We start from the raw sequence: 15,094 nt of genomic DNA, 5'->3' as shown, positions 1-15,094 counted from the left end.
TTGTGAGTAGGATGCAACAAATCCTATGGTTGGGGGTGGGGATGGGTACATAGCCTCTCATGAGGATAAAAAATTATATCCCTACTATCAGAGAAGGCTTCATGGAGGAGGTGGCATTTGAGTTAGGCCTTGAATACTAGATGGTTTTTCATCAGTGAGCATGTATTTCTGGTAGTGGGTTGGGAAAGTTTCACGATGTTTGGAAATCTGAGTAGTCTTGTTTGCCTGGAACACAAGACAAGGGATACAAGGTACTTGCGAGAGTTGGGGAGGGAGAAGGGTTTAGACAACATTGTGAGCTGGGCGAGGGCCCGGGCAGGGCCTACTTCACAGGTCTGCAGCCTGCATGGTCACACAGAAGGCCATCTCACATGGTTTAATGCTCTGCTGTCATTGCCTTAAAACTCTTAATAACTTGGGAACAAAGAACTTTGCTGAGTTCTACGAATTATGTACCCACACCTACACCTGGGAAGCTCTGTCAAAGCAACTCTCATTTGGTCTTGCAATTATGTGGATCAGTCTCCTTTGCAAAGGGAAAACTGTGTAAGAGAAGGACTTCATATTCCCAAGGCCTGGGTGGTACCTGACATGCTTCTTCCTGGGTGAATGAGGACGCCAGAGCTGGGCATCAGATGAGCAATCTGCGGATGGCAGGCCAGAGGTGTTAGCCTGGAGAAACGGAAGGCACGGTCCCTTCCTGCAGCGCCCTTATAACCTGCACTTCTCTGGAGCCTGAGCTGTCCAGGGCTGTCCCGTGGCTCTGAGCTGATTCTGCTCTGGGGCAGGCCCGGGAATTCTTGTTTGGTCTTACGTTACCCCTGGGTGGATTTCGAGTTGTGTTCCCTGAACTTGCATGGATCTAGTGCCTGGCCAGGTTGTCCAGGGCGACTGCAGTCTGTATTTGTGTCTCTGCAGTAACCACGCTAAGAACAATTCAGCATCCCAAGCTGAGGGGCTTGCTGTCCCCTCATTTCTCTCGCATACAGCTTCCAGCACTCCGCACGTGACCCCTCGTGCCTGCCCGGTTTCTTGGGACTCAGAGCAAATCCAGCAGCCTCTCAATTTGAGTGTGGTTGGGAGGGTTTCTAGCATTCCTGGTGGTATTTCTGTTCACTTGTTTTGGGGGGGGGGAAAGAAGGATATATATATATATATATACACAAATATAATTACAGTTCTAGATTTGAATGGACTTATCTTTAAAAAAAACTTCAGTTCGTAACAATTATTTTGTTCAGTTACATTCTGCAAATTAATAGACCATCCTGAGTTGGTTTAGGTTAATCCCAGCTGACTCTGATGGCCCTGACCTCTAGGGCTATAACTCCCATCTGTGAGCACACACTGGGGGTGGATTTCACTCTCCTAATTGCCAGTCTTAAGTCGTCTTACTTGTTGATAGGAATCGATAAGTTATTTTTCAGCACTTGTAATAACTTGCTTCCTAAAGTCTAATGCTTTTGGCAGGAAACGGTAGCTTTGTTGATTATGCCGTGTCTTTTTCTGTCTGTAATCATTTTATTTCAGGATTCCGTATCTTTCATGTACCAGTCTTTGGAGAGGAGCATACAGGAAATGTTTACTGGCAGCTCTCAGCCACAGAAGCATGTTTCTAGCCCCTCAGCATCTTACTACTTGTCATTTCCCTACACAAGGCTTGGTTGGTACGTATGAGTTTATCTAATTCCTGAACGTTTTCATCAGTATTAATTTCAAGCAGTCATTCACAAATGTTTAAAATGGTGCCTGTTAGCACTTTATTTTCCAATCAATTCATCATCAACAAAAACAGTAATTTTGTGGTTAAGTTCTGGTAAAGATAAAATTATCTCCTTAAAATTGGTCAAAAATATGTTTAAATACAAACAACTTTTACTTTATTAAATAACCACAACAATAAACTATTACTTTATAGAATATTTGTAAAGCTTCAGCGTTTTCAGAGATAGATTATTACAGATATCTTGGCACCTAATGACATTAGAAGGATAAAAGCAGGTAGCTATTATGGTGACTGGACTATTTATAACTTCATAAGGCAAAAGCCTAGCACACCACAACAATTTTATAAAGAGAATGTTAGGGATTCCTCTGATTTTAAAGATCAACTGTTACCAAACTGAACTCGGGTCCCCTCGCCCAAGGCACAGCAAAGCCAATCTACTGATACCAAGCTGCGGTGAAGGAAAGTACAGCATTTATTGCAGGGCCCCAAGCAAGGGAGTTGGAGATAAGCCTCAGGTCCACTCCAATTCGGTCTTCGAGTTAAGGGTGTTTAAAGGGGGAGACCAATGAAGCTGGGATCAGTCATCGTCTTGTGACATTTCTGTGACATTTCTGTGACATTTCTTAATCATACTCTCAGGGGTCAGGATGTTTCGGTTTATGATTCTCTGGTCAGGTGGTCCATGGCTCGGGGATCTGATAGCTCGTCTTGGTCTGGAGAAACAACCTGAGTTTGTACGTTAATGATATCTACAACAGCCATTTTAGTACATTAACGATGTTATCGACAACAGCAGTTTTAGTCATCTGACTCTGGTTGAGGTAGTGTTCAGTTAGCACAGGATTGAGGTCGGAGGGGACAAGAAAGGGAATAAAGTTTTGGATAGAAAGATTAATCATAAACTCGGTAAGGGAACTTGGTTTTAGGGGGACTCAGTTTCACAACCAAACTGAGCCCAAGGATATAAAAGTGACTATTTTTGGGGGGTTTTTGTAAAACCTCTTTTTTTAAACCACACTTTTTAAATCCAAATAACATTGCATTTCCCTTGGAACAATAAACCGACAGCCCTTCCTCTTCAGGCCGCTAATGCATTCAGCTCCAGCACAAGGAATGGGGAGCGAATGCTGTCTTTACTGGCCATTCATTTGTGAATAATGAATAGCTCTTCTTGGCTGCCTTCCTGAAAATCCAAATGAGGGCCTCCTGCTGGGCTCTCTGCCACATGGTGGGGGGAGTGGGGTGGGGGGCAGCACAGAGGTCCTTCCTGGGGGCCATTACTGGCCAGAGTCCAGCCTCGGGGGTGCAGAGACCAGCAGTGTCTCCACGGTGTGCATCTGACCCAGTTCACCAGGCGTCACACCCGTTAGAAACTGCTCTTCTCTTTTTCCTCTGTTCTGCTATTTATTATGTGGTCATCAGAACCAGAATAAATAAATGACTTTTGGTCATTCCAGCCCCGCCAGAGACATTTGAACCATTGACTCAGTTTGTCCAGCTCTGTAACTGGTAGGTCATGGACTCTCATTTAGAAACATCCTCTAAACCTGTTAGGCATTGAACTTTTTCCGATATAAGCCACGCTATGTAGCTATGGTAGAAATAAAATGGTCTACTTACCACAAACTTGTCTTTGATCAGGTAACAATTGAAATGAGTTGAGCCGATTGTAAAGTAACCTGTGCCATTGGCTGATGGCGAATTTCCTCTCTGTTCTCAGGTGGAGCCTGGGATTGTGCTTTGGCTGCTCTGGGTTTTGCATGTAGGACAAGGTGCTTTTGTGAGGATGCTTTTTATGTGTTCAGGTTATATGGTCCAGAAATGCCCGGAGGCCTTGATTTGTCCAGTTTTGTTGTTATTTTTTCTGCCGGAGAACAAGGCTGAATCACACAAACAATATAACCTCAGAGGTGAATATTCACAATAGTCATACAGGATGGAAAAATCCATGAGAAGGAAGTTAAATTCTAGAATCCAGAAAGGAATGGAGCAGGAGACAGTTTTACTCATAGCTCTCAGTTGACACTGCAGTGGGTTCCCTCTTCTTCCTTACAGGGCGATGACCTCGGCTGACCTCAACCAGGATGGGCACGGTGACCTGGTGATGGGTGCCCCGGGCTACAGCCGCCCCGGCCACATCCACGTGGGGCGCGTGTACCTCATCTATGGCAACGACCTGGGCTTGCCCCTCGTCGACCTGGACCTAGACAAGGAGGCCCATGGGATCCTGGAGGGTTTCCAGGTGAGGCCCCCATCTCATATTTTCCCTTTTAGTGTCAATAAGCCACTGCCCGCATTTCCTGGCAAACTCTTCCAGGATGAATGACTAATAGCAAGAATAATGATAGTAACAAACAGCTGGTGGCCAGCATTTGTATAGTACTTTTCATGTTTAAAAGCATGTTCACATCATTAATCTCATTCTGTCATTAACTTTGAGTGTTTAGCCCAATACCTTCCAGAAACAGCCATACTATTTAGTGGCTTTGAGTAGCCAATCAGTATGTGATATCTTGATAATATAAAACCTCGTTTGGTGTGTTTCTTTTAATATAAATATTTTATCTTGTAAGAATTTTAGATTCACAGAAAAGTTGTAAAGACAGTACAGAGAGTTCCCATGTACCCTTGACCCAGTTTCCCCTATGTTAACATCTTACGTAATTATGGCATACTTGTCAAAGTTAAGAGACCGACACTGATAAATTGCTCTTTTCTTAAAAACATTATTTATTTATTTTTGGCTGCATTGGGTCTTCACTGCTGCGCACGGGCTTTCTCTAGTTGCAGCAAGCAGGGGCTACTCTTTGTTGCGGTATGCAGGCTTCTCATTGCAGTGGCTTCTCTTGTTGCGGAGCACAGGCTCTAGTCACGCGGGCTTCAGCAGTTGTGGTATGCGGGCTCAGTAGTCGTGGCACACGGGCTTAGTTGCTCCGCGGCATGTGGGATCTTCCCGGACCAGGGCTTGAACCCGTGTCCTCTGCACTGGCAGGCGGATTCTTAACCACTCTGCCACCAGGGAAGCCCAACACTAGTAAACTGCTATTAACTAAACTCCAGACTGTTCAGGTTTCATTCTGTTGAGTGGTTATTCACCACCAGAGGAGTCCCGCAGTGACTGTACAGATGTTCCGCACGGAGGCAGCATGAATTCCTTGTGGGAGCACTAGAGACCGGGAGGGTTTTCCTCCCTGATGTCTTTGGTAATAGTCCTTACGTGAGCAATAAACAAGGAGGGGCCGACAGCGCCCTGCTACCAGCCACAGATGAGTATGCGGGCTTTGGTGGCACTGCAAGCTCCAAATATCAAGCACCAGGGGAATTTGGGGTCAGATGGTTTCTTGTCCCTGACATACCGTTAAAACGTTCGCTGTGGAGTTAATGCTGTGAAAAAAATAAGATGGCGCACCTGAACATGCTTTAAATAATGAAAAGTCCAGTGGTTTATAATCTAGGTTTTAAAAAAATAAATTTATTCTTGGCTGCGTTGGGTCTTTGTTGCTGCGAGCGGGCTTTCTCTAGCTGCGGCGAGCGGGGGCTACTCTTCGTTGCGGTGCGTGGGCTTCTCATTGCGGTGGTTTCTCTCATTGCGGAGCACAGGCTCTAGGCACGTGGGCTTCAGTAGTTGTGGCACACGGGCTCAGTAGTTGTGGTGCACGGGCTTAGTTGCTCTGCGGCATGTGGGATCTTCCCGGACCAGGCTCAAACCCATGTCCCCTGCATTGGCAGGCGGATTCTTAACCACTGCGCCACCAGGGAAGTCCATATAATCTAGTTTAAGCTCTGATGGAAGGAGCCTCTGAGTCCGAAAGGTGTTAAGTTGATGGCCAGTGTAGGAGGTCACACAGTCCCAGAGGGACAGCATTTTCTGGAACCTTCTGACACCACATGAGAAAGTTCCAAAATAAATCAACTCATTCTTGTTACTTCTTTCTTCACCAAGCCATTCCCCTGTCAGACTGTGGTGTAAAGTGTAATCCTTTGGTCTCCTGTAGACAAGGAATAAGAAAGGCAGCTGCTTCCTGTGGATGAGAAATTCTCTCAAAGACACTTGGGGTGAGGAAGGAGGTAGCTCCATGCTCTCTTGTCCCAGTGACCTTTGATAATTTGGAAGATGGCCAGATTAAGGCATGTGCTAGGGATGGGAATCCGGTACTCATCCCTGGTCTGCAGTTAACCTTTCTGGTCCTTGTCTATAAAGTGGAAGATTAGGATAGATAAGCATTTGCCTACTTTAGAATGCTGTGCTTTTCTTGGAATGATGGTTACCCTGCAGGAGGGCTTGATAGTAAAGCTGGTGATGATGAAACGAACCCATCTTCAGTTGGCAGGGACCTCTATTCATTGGTCCCCATCTCTGCCCCAATGTGCTTGTGTCCCAGGGCAGTCCTCTCTCGTTTATCAAGTTCCTGCCTTGTAGAAAGGGGCTGTGTTCTCAAATGCCATTGCACACAGGTATAGAGAGATCAGTTAACAAATAACAGATGTGGGTTCTGGGGCATGTGTGTTATGTGGCAAGCATCACTTGTGCAAGACTCTTCATAATAGGAGAACCTCATGAGTTATTTTTAGGTCTAGGCTCATTCTAGACAGTAGGAGATGAAAGATCTAGAAAATCCACCTTGGAAGAAAATTTTCCCTGAATGGAGTGAATTTTCCAGCTGTAAACCACAAAAGTAGGAGTAATAAAAGTATGTACGTTAATCCATGTGAAATGCTTAGTGTCTACAGCACTGTCATCAATAGAACTTTCCGTGATGATGGAGATCCTTTAAAGCTGTGCTGTTCAGTGTGGGAGCTACTAACTGCTTTGGCTTTCGAGCATTTGAATGTGGCCAGTGCAACTGAAAAACTGTTTGGGTTTAATGTTAGGTAATTTAAATTTAAAAGTAATAGCCACATTTAGCTAGTGGCTACCGCACTGGACAGCATGGCTCTAGAACATCCTGAGTATTCGACAGATGTTAGCTACTGTTATGTGATTATTATCTTGGATACTTTACAAGAGGAGTCTGGTCCTTAACGTGGGGCATGATACACACCAGACCATTTTCTGAAAACCTAGAACTTTTAAGAACCGACCTTCTTCTCTCTGGCACCTCATCTTCCCCTTGGGGCAGACAGATGAGCCAAACACATCCTTAGGGCAGAGCTACCCACCTGGCGGGTCATGGGTGTGTTACGGGCTGCTGTAGTTCTGTTCCTCAGTCCTGGTGTGCTGGGCGGGGTCCCCCAGGGAGTCAGGTGTGCTCTTCTGGAGGTTGTGGCTCAGCCCAGGGGAAGTAACTGGTGCCTCTTCAGCCCTCAGGTCGGTTCGGCTCTGCCGTGGCCGTGCTGGACTTTAACAAGGACGGCGTGCCTGACCTGGCTGTGGGAGCCCCCTCAGTGGGCTCCGAGAAGCTCACGTACACGGTAAGGAGGCTGCGGGGGGTGATGGTGGCGGATGGGGCGGCAGGGGAGGAGACACTGAGCGGAGGCTCCGGAGGAAAGCAGGCAGCAGGGGTGCCGGGCAGAGCTTTTGTGGGGAGATGATCCCAGCCCCGCATTCAGGTGCTTGCTGGGACTCCGGTTACCTGGCAGCTCCTGTTCCTGCCTCCCTGGCCTTAGTTGGGCTTCACGGGTGGCACTCCACCAGGTACTGTACTCTTCCTCCCCCCTCCCCCGGGATGCTGAATGATAGGGAAGGCAGAAATTCCAGCTAATCCATAGCTTCCTGTCGTCACAGCAGGGAGGTGACTTCCTGGATCTTTCCTCTCATGCAAGGAACCCAACGGGTTCCCTCTTTTCTTACCGAGAGCAGAGATCCTGGGTCCTGGCCCACAGGGCTTTCCTCCCACAAGTCCTCCACACCGTAGCCGGGCACCGCAAGTGACAGTGGAGTCAAAGGGCCTTCGTCTCCCTCTCCCACTGCAGGCTCACCTCTTCCTCTCCCTCCTCACCCTGTTTCTAGTCCTGTGAACAATTTGTCATCCAGACGCATCAGGTGCCCTCACGTTAGGACTGGTGCTCATCCAGCTCCCTCCACCTGGAAAGCCCTTTCTCCCCTTTTTTCTGTAGGGGTGAAATGTCACTTCTTGCAGGAAGTGTGATCTAATCTCTGGCTCAGGAGACACTTTGTTGTCCTGTGCTCGCTGCACCTTTGTAGCTCCCCACGCTGTGGTGTCACAGTTGCCAATTGGCCAGCTTTTGGGTCGGAGAGAGGTTGGTCTTATCCATCACTGTGTACTCAGTCCTTGGCTCACTATGGAAAATAAATGCATGTAGAAGGAGTAGGGATGGAGACAGGCAAGCTATAAGATGAGAAGTGAGAACTAGTTCGTAACACAATAACAGCACAGCCTGCGTCCCAAGGCAAGTAAGCAGTACTGACACGACGTGTTAGTGTTCAGAGAAATAACGGGCTGGGCTGGGGGAGGGCTTCGTTGAAAAGCCAGAAACTGAGCTCAGCCTTGAAGGGCTGGGGAGTTGAGCAGGTCATTCTGCAAATACACCGAACAATTATGGATGGCAGATCCGGAGCAAGACGCTGGGGAGGCAAAGATAAAAATGACAGTTTCTGCTTTGGGGCTCTAATAGTCTGATGGAAGTGGCCAGCACACAGGACTGGACACTGACTTCTGGCAGTAACTAAGCTCCTGACCCTACAGGGCTCTGACGGTGATTTATTTCATCATCAGTCACCTTTGTCTTGCTATTATTTAAGGTTCTCGGGTCACCACCAAGTCTTAACAATCGCCCTGTGGTTTGTCCTTGTCTAGGGTGCGGTGTACATCTACTTCGGTTCCAAACAAGGAAGACTATCTTCTTCCCCCAACATCACCATCTCTTGCCTGGTATGTTGAGCACCTTTGACAGGTACAGAAAACTAGAACTCGCCATATCCTACTTGCCTCAAGGGCTGAATAAGATGTGTTTTCCTGTTTCCTCTTCAGGACACCTACTGTAACTTGGGCTGGACACTCTTGGCCGCAGATGTGAATGGAGACAGTGAACCTGACCTGGTGATTGGCTCCCCTTTTGCTCCAGGTGGAGGGAGACAGAAGGGAATTGTGGCTGTGTTTTATTCTGGCTCCAGCCACAGCGACAAAGGTAGTGCTTGCTGGGGCTGGGGGTGGAATGGGCGGAGACCTCCGCTGCTCTAGTCTGTGGTGCCTTCTCTTGCATATGGGTTTTTGTCCTATTTTCCTCATTGCATAGCATTTCACCTAAATTTTCTAACACTCTTATTCTTGCAGATGTTCTGGCAAATGATATGGATAGATTCACTGAATAAACAAAGAGGGATCCAGCGTGTAGATCCAGATCCAAAGGAGGGGGCGATAGTTATTCTTATAGTGTCTCAGTGGAATGGAAGAGTAGAAACACTCAAGCATCCCAGTGATGCTCTAACTGTCCAACAGGCCCTTTTTGCTGTGCGGCTTGTGGGATCTTAGTTGCCCGACCAGGGATTGAAACTCGGGCCCTTGGCAGTGAGAGCACGGAGTCCTAACCACTGGACCGCCAGGAAACTCCTAACAGGCCCTCTTTTTTTGTTGTTGTTTTTTTTTGTTGTTGTTGTTTTAAATACTGTATGCCTCTGTAGCTTTTTTTTTTTTAATTATTATTTATTTATTTATTTATTTATTTTTGGCTGTGTTGGGTCTTCGTTTCTGTGCGAGAGCTTTCTCTCTAGTTGCGGAGAGCGGGGGCCAGTCTTCATCGCGGTGCGTGGGCCTCTCACTATCGCAGCCTCTCTTGTTGTGGAGCACAGGCTCCAGACGCGCAGGCTCAGTAATTGTGGCTCACGGGCCCAGCCGCTCCGCGGCATGTGGGCTCTTCCCAGACCAGGGCTCGAACCCGTGTCCCCTGCATTAGCAGGCAGATTCTCAACCACTGCGCCACCAGGGAAGCCTGTCAGGCCCTCTTTTTAAATAGCATCCTCCACTCCACAGAAGTGAGCTCTAGAAATGCATTGCTTATATGAAGCGTGAGTTCCATTTCTGACGTTGGGGCCCTGGGGACAGCGTGGGGGCACATAAGAGTTGTGGCAAAAACTCAGCCCAGTGAACCCATTTCTCATTGTCCTACAAAAGGGGCCCACTCTTTCCATTCTGGTAGTCTTTCCACGTAAAGTAAAAGGCACTGGTTGTCTTGTGTAGAAGAGCTGAATGTGGAGGCGGCCAACTGGATGGTGAGAGGTGAGGAGGACTTCGCCTGGTTAGGATACTCCCTTCATGCTGTCAGTGTCAACAACAGGACTTTGCTGTTGGCTGGGAGCCCGACCTGGAAGAACGCCAGTAGGTGAGCACTGATGTTGGGGCCCAGGGACCAGTGAGCATGAGGGGCAGGTGCCTGCAGCCGTGGGAGCCCACTGAGTGTGGGGTTCAGAGGAAGCAGCTAAGGAATTCTTACCCTTCAAGGAAACGCTAAGGCTCTGGGGCAAGGTTGCAAATGTTCCTTTTTAGACGTTTAAAAGAGAGATGGGTGTGTTAGTTTGCCAGGGCTGCCATACAAAGTACCATAGCCTGTGTGGTTTAAGCAGCACGAATTGATGATCTCATAGTTTTGGAGGTTAGAGATCTGAGATCAAGGTGTCAGCAGGGTTGGTTTCTTCTAGGGCACCTCTCCTTCGCTCACAGACAACCACCTTCTCCCTGTGTCCACACAGCCTCTTTTCTGTGCACCCATCCCTGGTGTCTTTCCCTCTTCTTACAAGGACACTAGTCATATTGGTCAGGGCCCCACCCTAATGACCTCATTTTAGCATGATTACTTCTTTAAAAACCTTATCTCCAAATGCTGTCACATTCTGAGGTACTGGCAGTTAGGATTTCAACATATAAATTTTGGGGGAACACAATTCAGCCCATAACAGTAGGCATCCCTCTATTTTGTCAGTTGGGAAGTAGAATGGTCAACCTCACATCTGGAGAGCCTTGATATTGGGATTCATTCTGAAAGCACCCCACGCTCATGCCTAGGATCACAGGGACCAGGAGCATACAGGGAGGGGGGCATGGGTGGGGAAGATGTGGGTTGTCTTTCCTTGGACCTCAATACCTGGCCAGCATTGAATCCTGTGCCCCATCAGCTAAGACCAGTGTGCTTCATTCCAGTCTGGGCCATTTGTTCCGCACTCGTGATGAGAAACAGAGCCCTGGACGGGTATCTGGCTATTTCCCGCCAAATTGTCAAAGCTGGTTTACCATTTCTGGAGACAAGGTATGACAGCCCCTCCCTCCCCAGGAAAGTGGACACCACAGAGAAAGTTTTCTTAGCTGTACTATATTGACTTACTGCTATTTCACAGGCAATGGGGAAACTGGGTACCTCCCTGTCCAGCGGCCATGTGATGATGAATGGGACCCGTACACAAGTACTGCTGGTTGGGGCCCCGACTCAAGGTAGGTCGCCCGCCATGAAACTTGCTTCTTTTTAGTCATGTGGCTCCTTGACCAAGTCATATTGGGGGAAAGTTAGGAGATATGGAGGCAGACAGACCTGCGTTTGAATATTTCCTTTTCTCATTAATAGCAAGCTAGGTCACCTTGGGGAAGTTACTTAAACTCCCTGAATGCAAAACACAGCTTATAATATCTACTTCAAAGATTTGCTGAAAATCACACGTGAAAGTAACTTGGTGTGTTTTTTTTTTTTTAAAAAGGAAAGCCCTTTAATTAATTAATTATTTTATTTTTAGCTGTGTTGGGTCTTCGTTTCTGTGCGAGGGCTTTCTCTAGTTGCGGCAAACGGGGGCCACTCTTCATCGCGGTGTGCGGGCCTCTCACTATCACGGCCTCTCTTGTTGGGAGCACAGGCTCCAGACACGCAGGCTCAGTAGTTGTGGTTCACGGGCCTAGTTGCTCCGCGGCATGTGGGATCTTCCCAGACCAGGGCTTGAACCTGTGTCCCCTGCATTGGCAGGCAGATTCTCAACCACTGCGCCACCAGGGAAGCCCCGACTTGGTGTGTTTTTAAAGCTCCTATCCCATTGAGCTTGGAGATGGAGCAAATTTTATAAACCAGTTCACCAGGAATAGGTCCACTCTGAGGGTATATGTTAATAAAACATTATTTTGTTTAATTTATGGGTGAGTTAAAAGAACAAAAAAATCTACTCCCTCCAAGAGTATAAAAGTAAATTATGCTTATTGTAGAAATTTGTGAAAATATAAAGAAGTATATAGAAGAAAAACATCACCCCTTATCCAGATATTTTAAAGCTTAAACGCATACATGTTTTTTCACACCTAATATTTTACATCTGAAGCATGTTCTCATGTTAAATATTCTTCTAAAACATTACTTTTGATACCTGTATCACATTATTTCCATATGCACATGCCAACATTTACTACCATCATCCTACTGCTAGAGGGTCTAATCTTAAGACTCTTACTACATATTGTGAAATTATTTTTCAGAAAGATTTTCGTTTCATACAATATATTTGAATAATACGTAGAAGTGGATTGGGCAAAGGAATGGTTAAATCTTTCCTTGCATGAGTAAGGACACAGCATTACAACAGCAAGTTGCTGACTTAGCTTTGGAATAGTTTCTTTTCTCCTTTACAGAGTCTAGGTAGTGATTTCTAAACTCTTGCAACACACATTACTAATTCTGTCTCACCACTCTTGCTCCCAGAGTGATGTGAATTAGAGCTTCCCAAATTTCTCAGTTTTAGTCCCTTTACTGCCTTAATAATTTTCTCCATTATCAAATATTGTATAAAATACAGAATAAAAAGGTTAATTATATATATCATGATATATATGATATATAAATGATGCTTTTTGAGATAATTATAAATTCACATGCAATTGTAAGAAATAATAGAGGTCATGTTACATTTTATCCAGTTTTCCCCAATGATGATAATCTGCACACCATAACCAGTGTCACAACTGGGTTATCAACAGATATAATCCACCAGTCTTGCTCAGATTTTCCTGTTTTTACTTGTATTTTGATTGTATTTCACCCACATAATTTGAGGGGCCCAGACAAAATTAAAATTTGTTAAGAAAAATTATCCAGAATTTCAGGTAACAGGAGAGCATAAAGCCAAGCACAGGGCCTTTCTCAGTGTGGGGCCCCGTGTGACTCAATAGGTTGCGGACGCTGTGTTTATGTCCTAACAGCTTAGCTCCTTTGGGGTACTGTACCACTTCTCAAACCCTGGAATCAGATTAGACACCGCTATCCTCATTTTGATCCACACTGATTTTCTAGTGGTACCTGCATTTTACCGTAACAACCCATTATGATAAAATCCCAGTTTTGCAAAGATGTGACATCATTGAAAGGAATATAGGGATCTAATGTTGAAACTGTGACCCACCCCCAGCAGGTAGCTCATGTGGCGTCAGACAGACGTCAGTTACCAGCAAAAATTCAAGACACCTGCAGTATCCCCGTGAGTTCGCCGAAGCGTTTCAGTGTATAGTTGGGGAATCGCAGCTCTATGGACAGATTAAGTTAAATGTGAAAAATCTGATCTACTTTCAGGGAAAGTTTGAGTAGGACAGTTAGGCTTGTCCCTCTCACCCTGTCCCCTGCCTCAGCAGGATCTCTGGGTCAGACTGTGGCCACTATACACAAGTTTGAATATTCAGTGAGGATTTTAGGGTGCTGATTAAAAACTATGAAGTACTTTCAGTATGAAAAAGAATACTCAATGATGGCAAGGTTGAAGTGAGATGGGAACTCATACACTGCTTGTGAAATGTAAATCGATATACCTTTTCTAGAAAGAGGTTTGGCAAAATGGCAAGAGCCATTCCCCAAATCCAATGCTATATGGGCCCCTTCTAAGAATCTGTTCTCAGAAAATACTCAGAACTATAGGGAAGGATATTTATCATAGTATTAATTATAAAAGCAAAAAGTTTAAAATGGCCTGAGTGTAAAAAAGAATTTTATAATCTGCAAAAACCCGCATTAAAATGTGTGTATGTATATGTAAGTATATATCATTGTCCAGAAAGAAATATATGCTTTATATACGTTTTCTTCTTTATACTTTTTTTGGGTGTTTCCCACACCTTTTATAATGATCATATATTAAAAAAAAAACCTTGGCATTCACAAATTTAATAGTTTTGACTATCTCACAGTAATCCTGAAAGTCAATGACACAAAGTAACCTATAATTTCTATGTCCTATCTTCGTCCTTGTGATGGCAGCAGTTACCGTACTGTGGTTTATTTCAGATGTCTTGGCTAAGATGGCATTCCTGACCACGACCTTGCACCAAGGTGGAAGCACTCGGATGTATGAACTGCCACCTGACTCGCAGCCTTCTCTGCTTAGCACCTTCAACGGAGACCGCCGCTTCTCCCGATTTGGTGGCGTTCTGCACTTGAGTGACCTGGATAACGATGGCTTAGGTAGGAAGGAACGGTGTCTCGGGCCAATAAGAAAGTCCTTTGCTTAATTGATGAGTCCCCCTAATTGGATCACCTAGGCTCTACCCTCATAATGAATCAAGACCAGAGCCGGATGTACAAGAGTAGTACTTTTTGAACATGGTGACACGAGAGCCACCCACATCAACTATTATTAATTATAACAGAAAACAAAAGCCTCTGACTACGTTGGAATGAAATCAGGACAGACCTAGTAAAAGATGTACTAATATTACTTGTGGAAGGTTGGGTCAGGATCCAATGACAGCAAGGAGTAGATACTTCCTGCTGCTGGTTTTCATTGTTTACAGATGAAATCATCATGGCAGCCCCACTGAGGATCACAGATGTAACCTCTGGACTGATGGGGGGAGAAGATGGCCGTGTCTATGTGTATAATGGCAAACAGGTCACCTTGGGCGACATGACAGGCAAATGCAAATCATGGGTAGCTCCATGTCCAGAAGAAAAGGTAACTGTTCTTGTACACAATTCCATACCATCCTGGGAAAGGATGGCTACTTGCTGATGCCTTAGTAAATTATGTTCACTATAGAACTCTTATTAGAGTTTCTGCCTGAACTCAAGTAACCTGCCCCTTACCTGGGGTCAGGACACAATCCCTTGCTTGTGTTTGTAGGCCCAGGCTGCCTGCTTGCCGGCAGTTCTGCAGTGTTCACCCCCAACAGCTGCAGTTGGATGTGGTGTCATATTGGTTCTTGGTCATAGCCGGCCAGTGCTTGGTTAGGAGCCCAGGGCAGAAGAAAACAGGCCATGGCCACTGGAGTTTCATGAAGACTCCCAATCTTTTTATTTCATCTTTCATTGCTTTATTTTATTCCTTTTCTCAGGTGGGTTTCCTTAAGTTTCCTGGGTCTAAAACACTTGGCTTTTTTAAACTTAAAAATTACTTTTTAAATTGCAAAAAATGAAAGTTTATTGTAAAAATATTAAAATACACAGTACAAAGAAGAA

The 15,094-nt window shown here is 45.6% G+C and overlaps 1 protein-coding gene across 5 annotated transcripts in view; it reads left to right on the top strand.

Moving 5' to 3' along the window:
- Positions 1-15,094, top strand: part of GPLD1 (glycosylphosphatidylinositol specific phospholipase D1) — a 55,593-nt gene that overhangs the window by 36,156 nt on the left and 4,343 nt on the right. For 3 of the 5 annotated variants that reach the window (XM_036868505.1, XM_036868503.1, XM_036868507.1), the window contains 10 exons: positions 1,531-1,667; positions 3,785-3,971; positions 7,031-7,141; positions 8,488-8,562; positions 8,662-8,818; positions 9,868-10,009; positions 10,825-10,930; positions 11,019-11,112; positions 13,925-14,101; positions 14,431-14,591. In XM_036868505.1, the coding sequence (XP_036724400.1) occupies positions 1,531-1,667; positions 3,785-3,971; positions 7,031-7,141; positions 8,488-8,562; positions 8,662-8,818; positions 9,868-10,009; positions 10,825-10,930; positions 11,019-11,112; positions 13,925-14,101; positions 14,431-14,591 (1,347 nt within the window). The remainder of the gene's footprint in view (positions 1-1,530; positions 1,668-3,784; positions 3,972-7,030; positions 7,142-8,487; positions 8,563-8,661; positions 8,819-9,867; positions 10,010-10,824; positions 10,931-11,018; positions 11,113-13,924; positions 14,102-14,430; positions 14,592-15,094) is intronic. The other 2 variants (XM_036868506.1, XM_036868508.1) reach the window with 2 other exon arrangements.

This window comes from Balaenoptera musculus, chromosome 11 (assembly GCF_009873245.2).
Source record: "Balaenoptera musculus isolate JJ_BM4_2016_0621 chromosome 11, mBalMus1.pri.v3, whole genome shotgun sequence".
NCBI lineage: Eukaryota > Metazoa > Chordata > Mammalia > Artiodactyla > Balaenopteridae > Balaenoptera > Balaenoptera musculus.
Note: the sequence above shows the minus strand (reverse complement) of the source record. Positions and strands in the feature narration are given on the sequence as shown.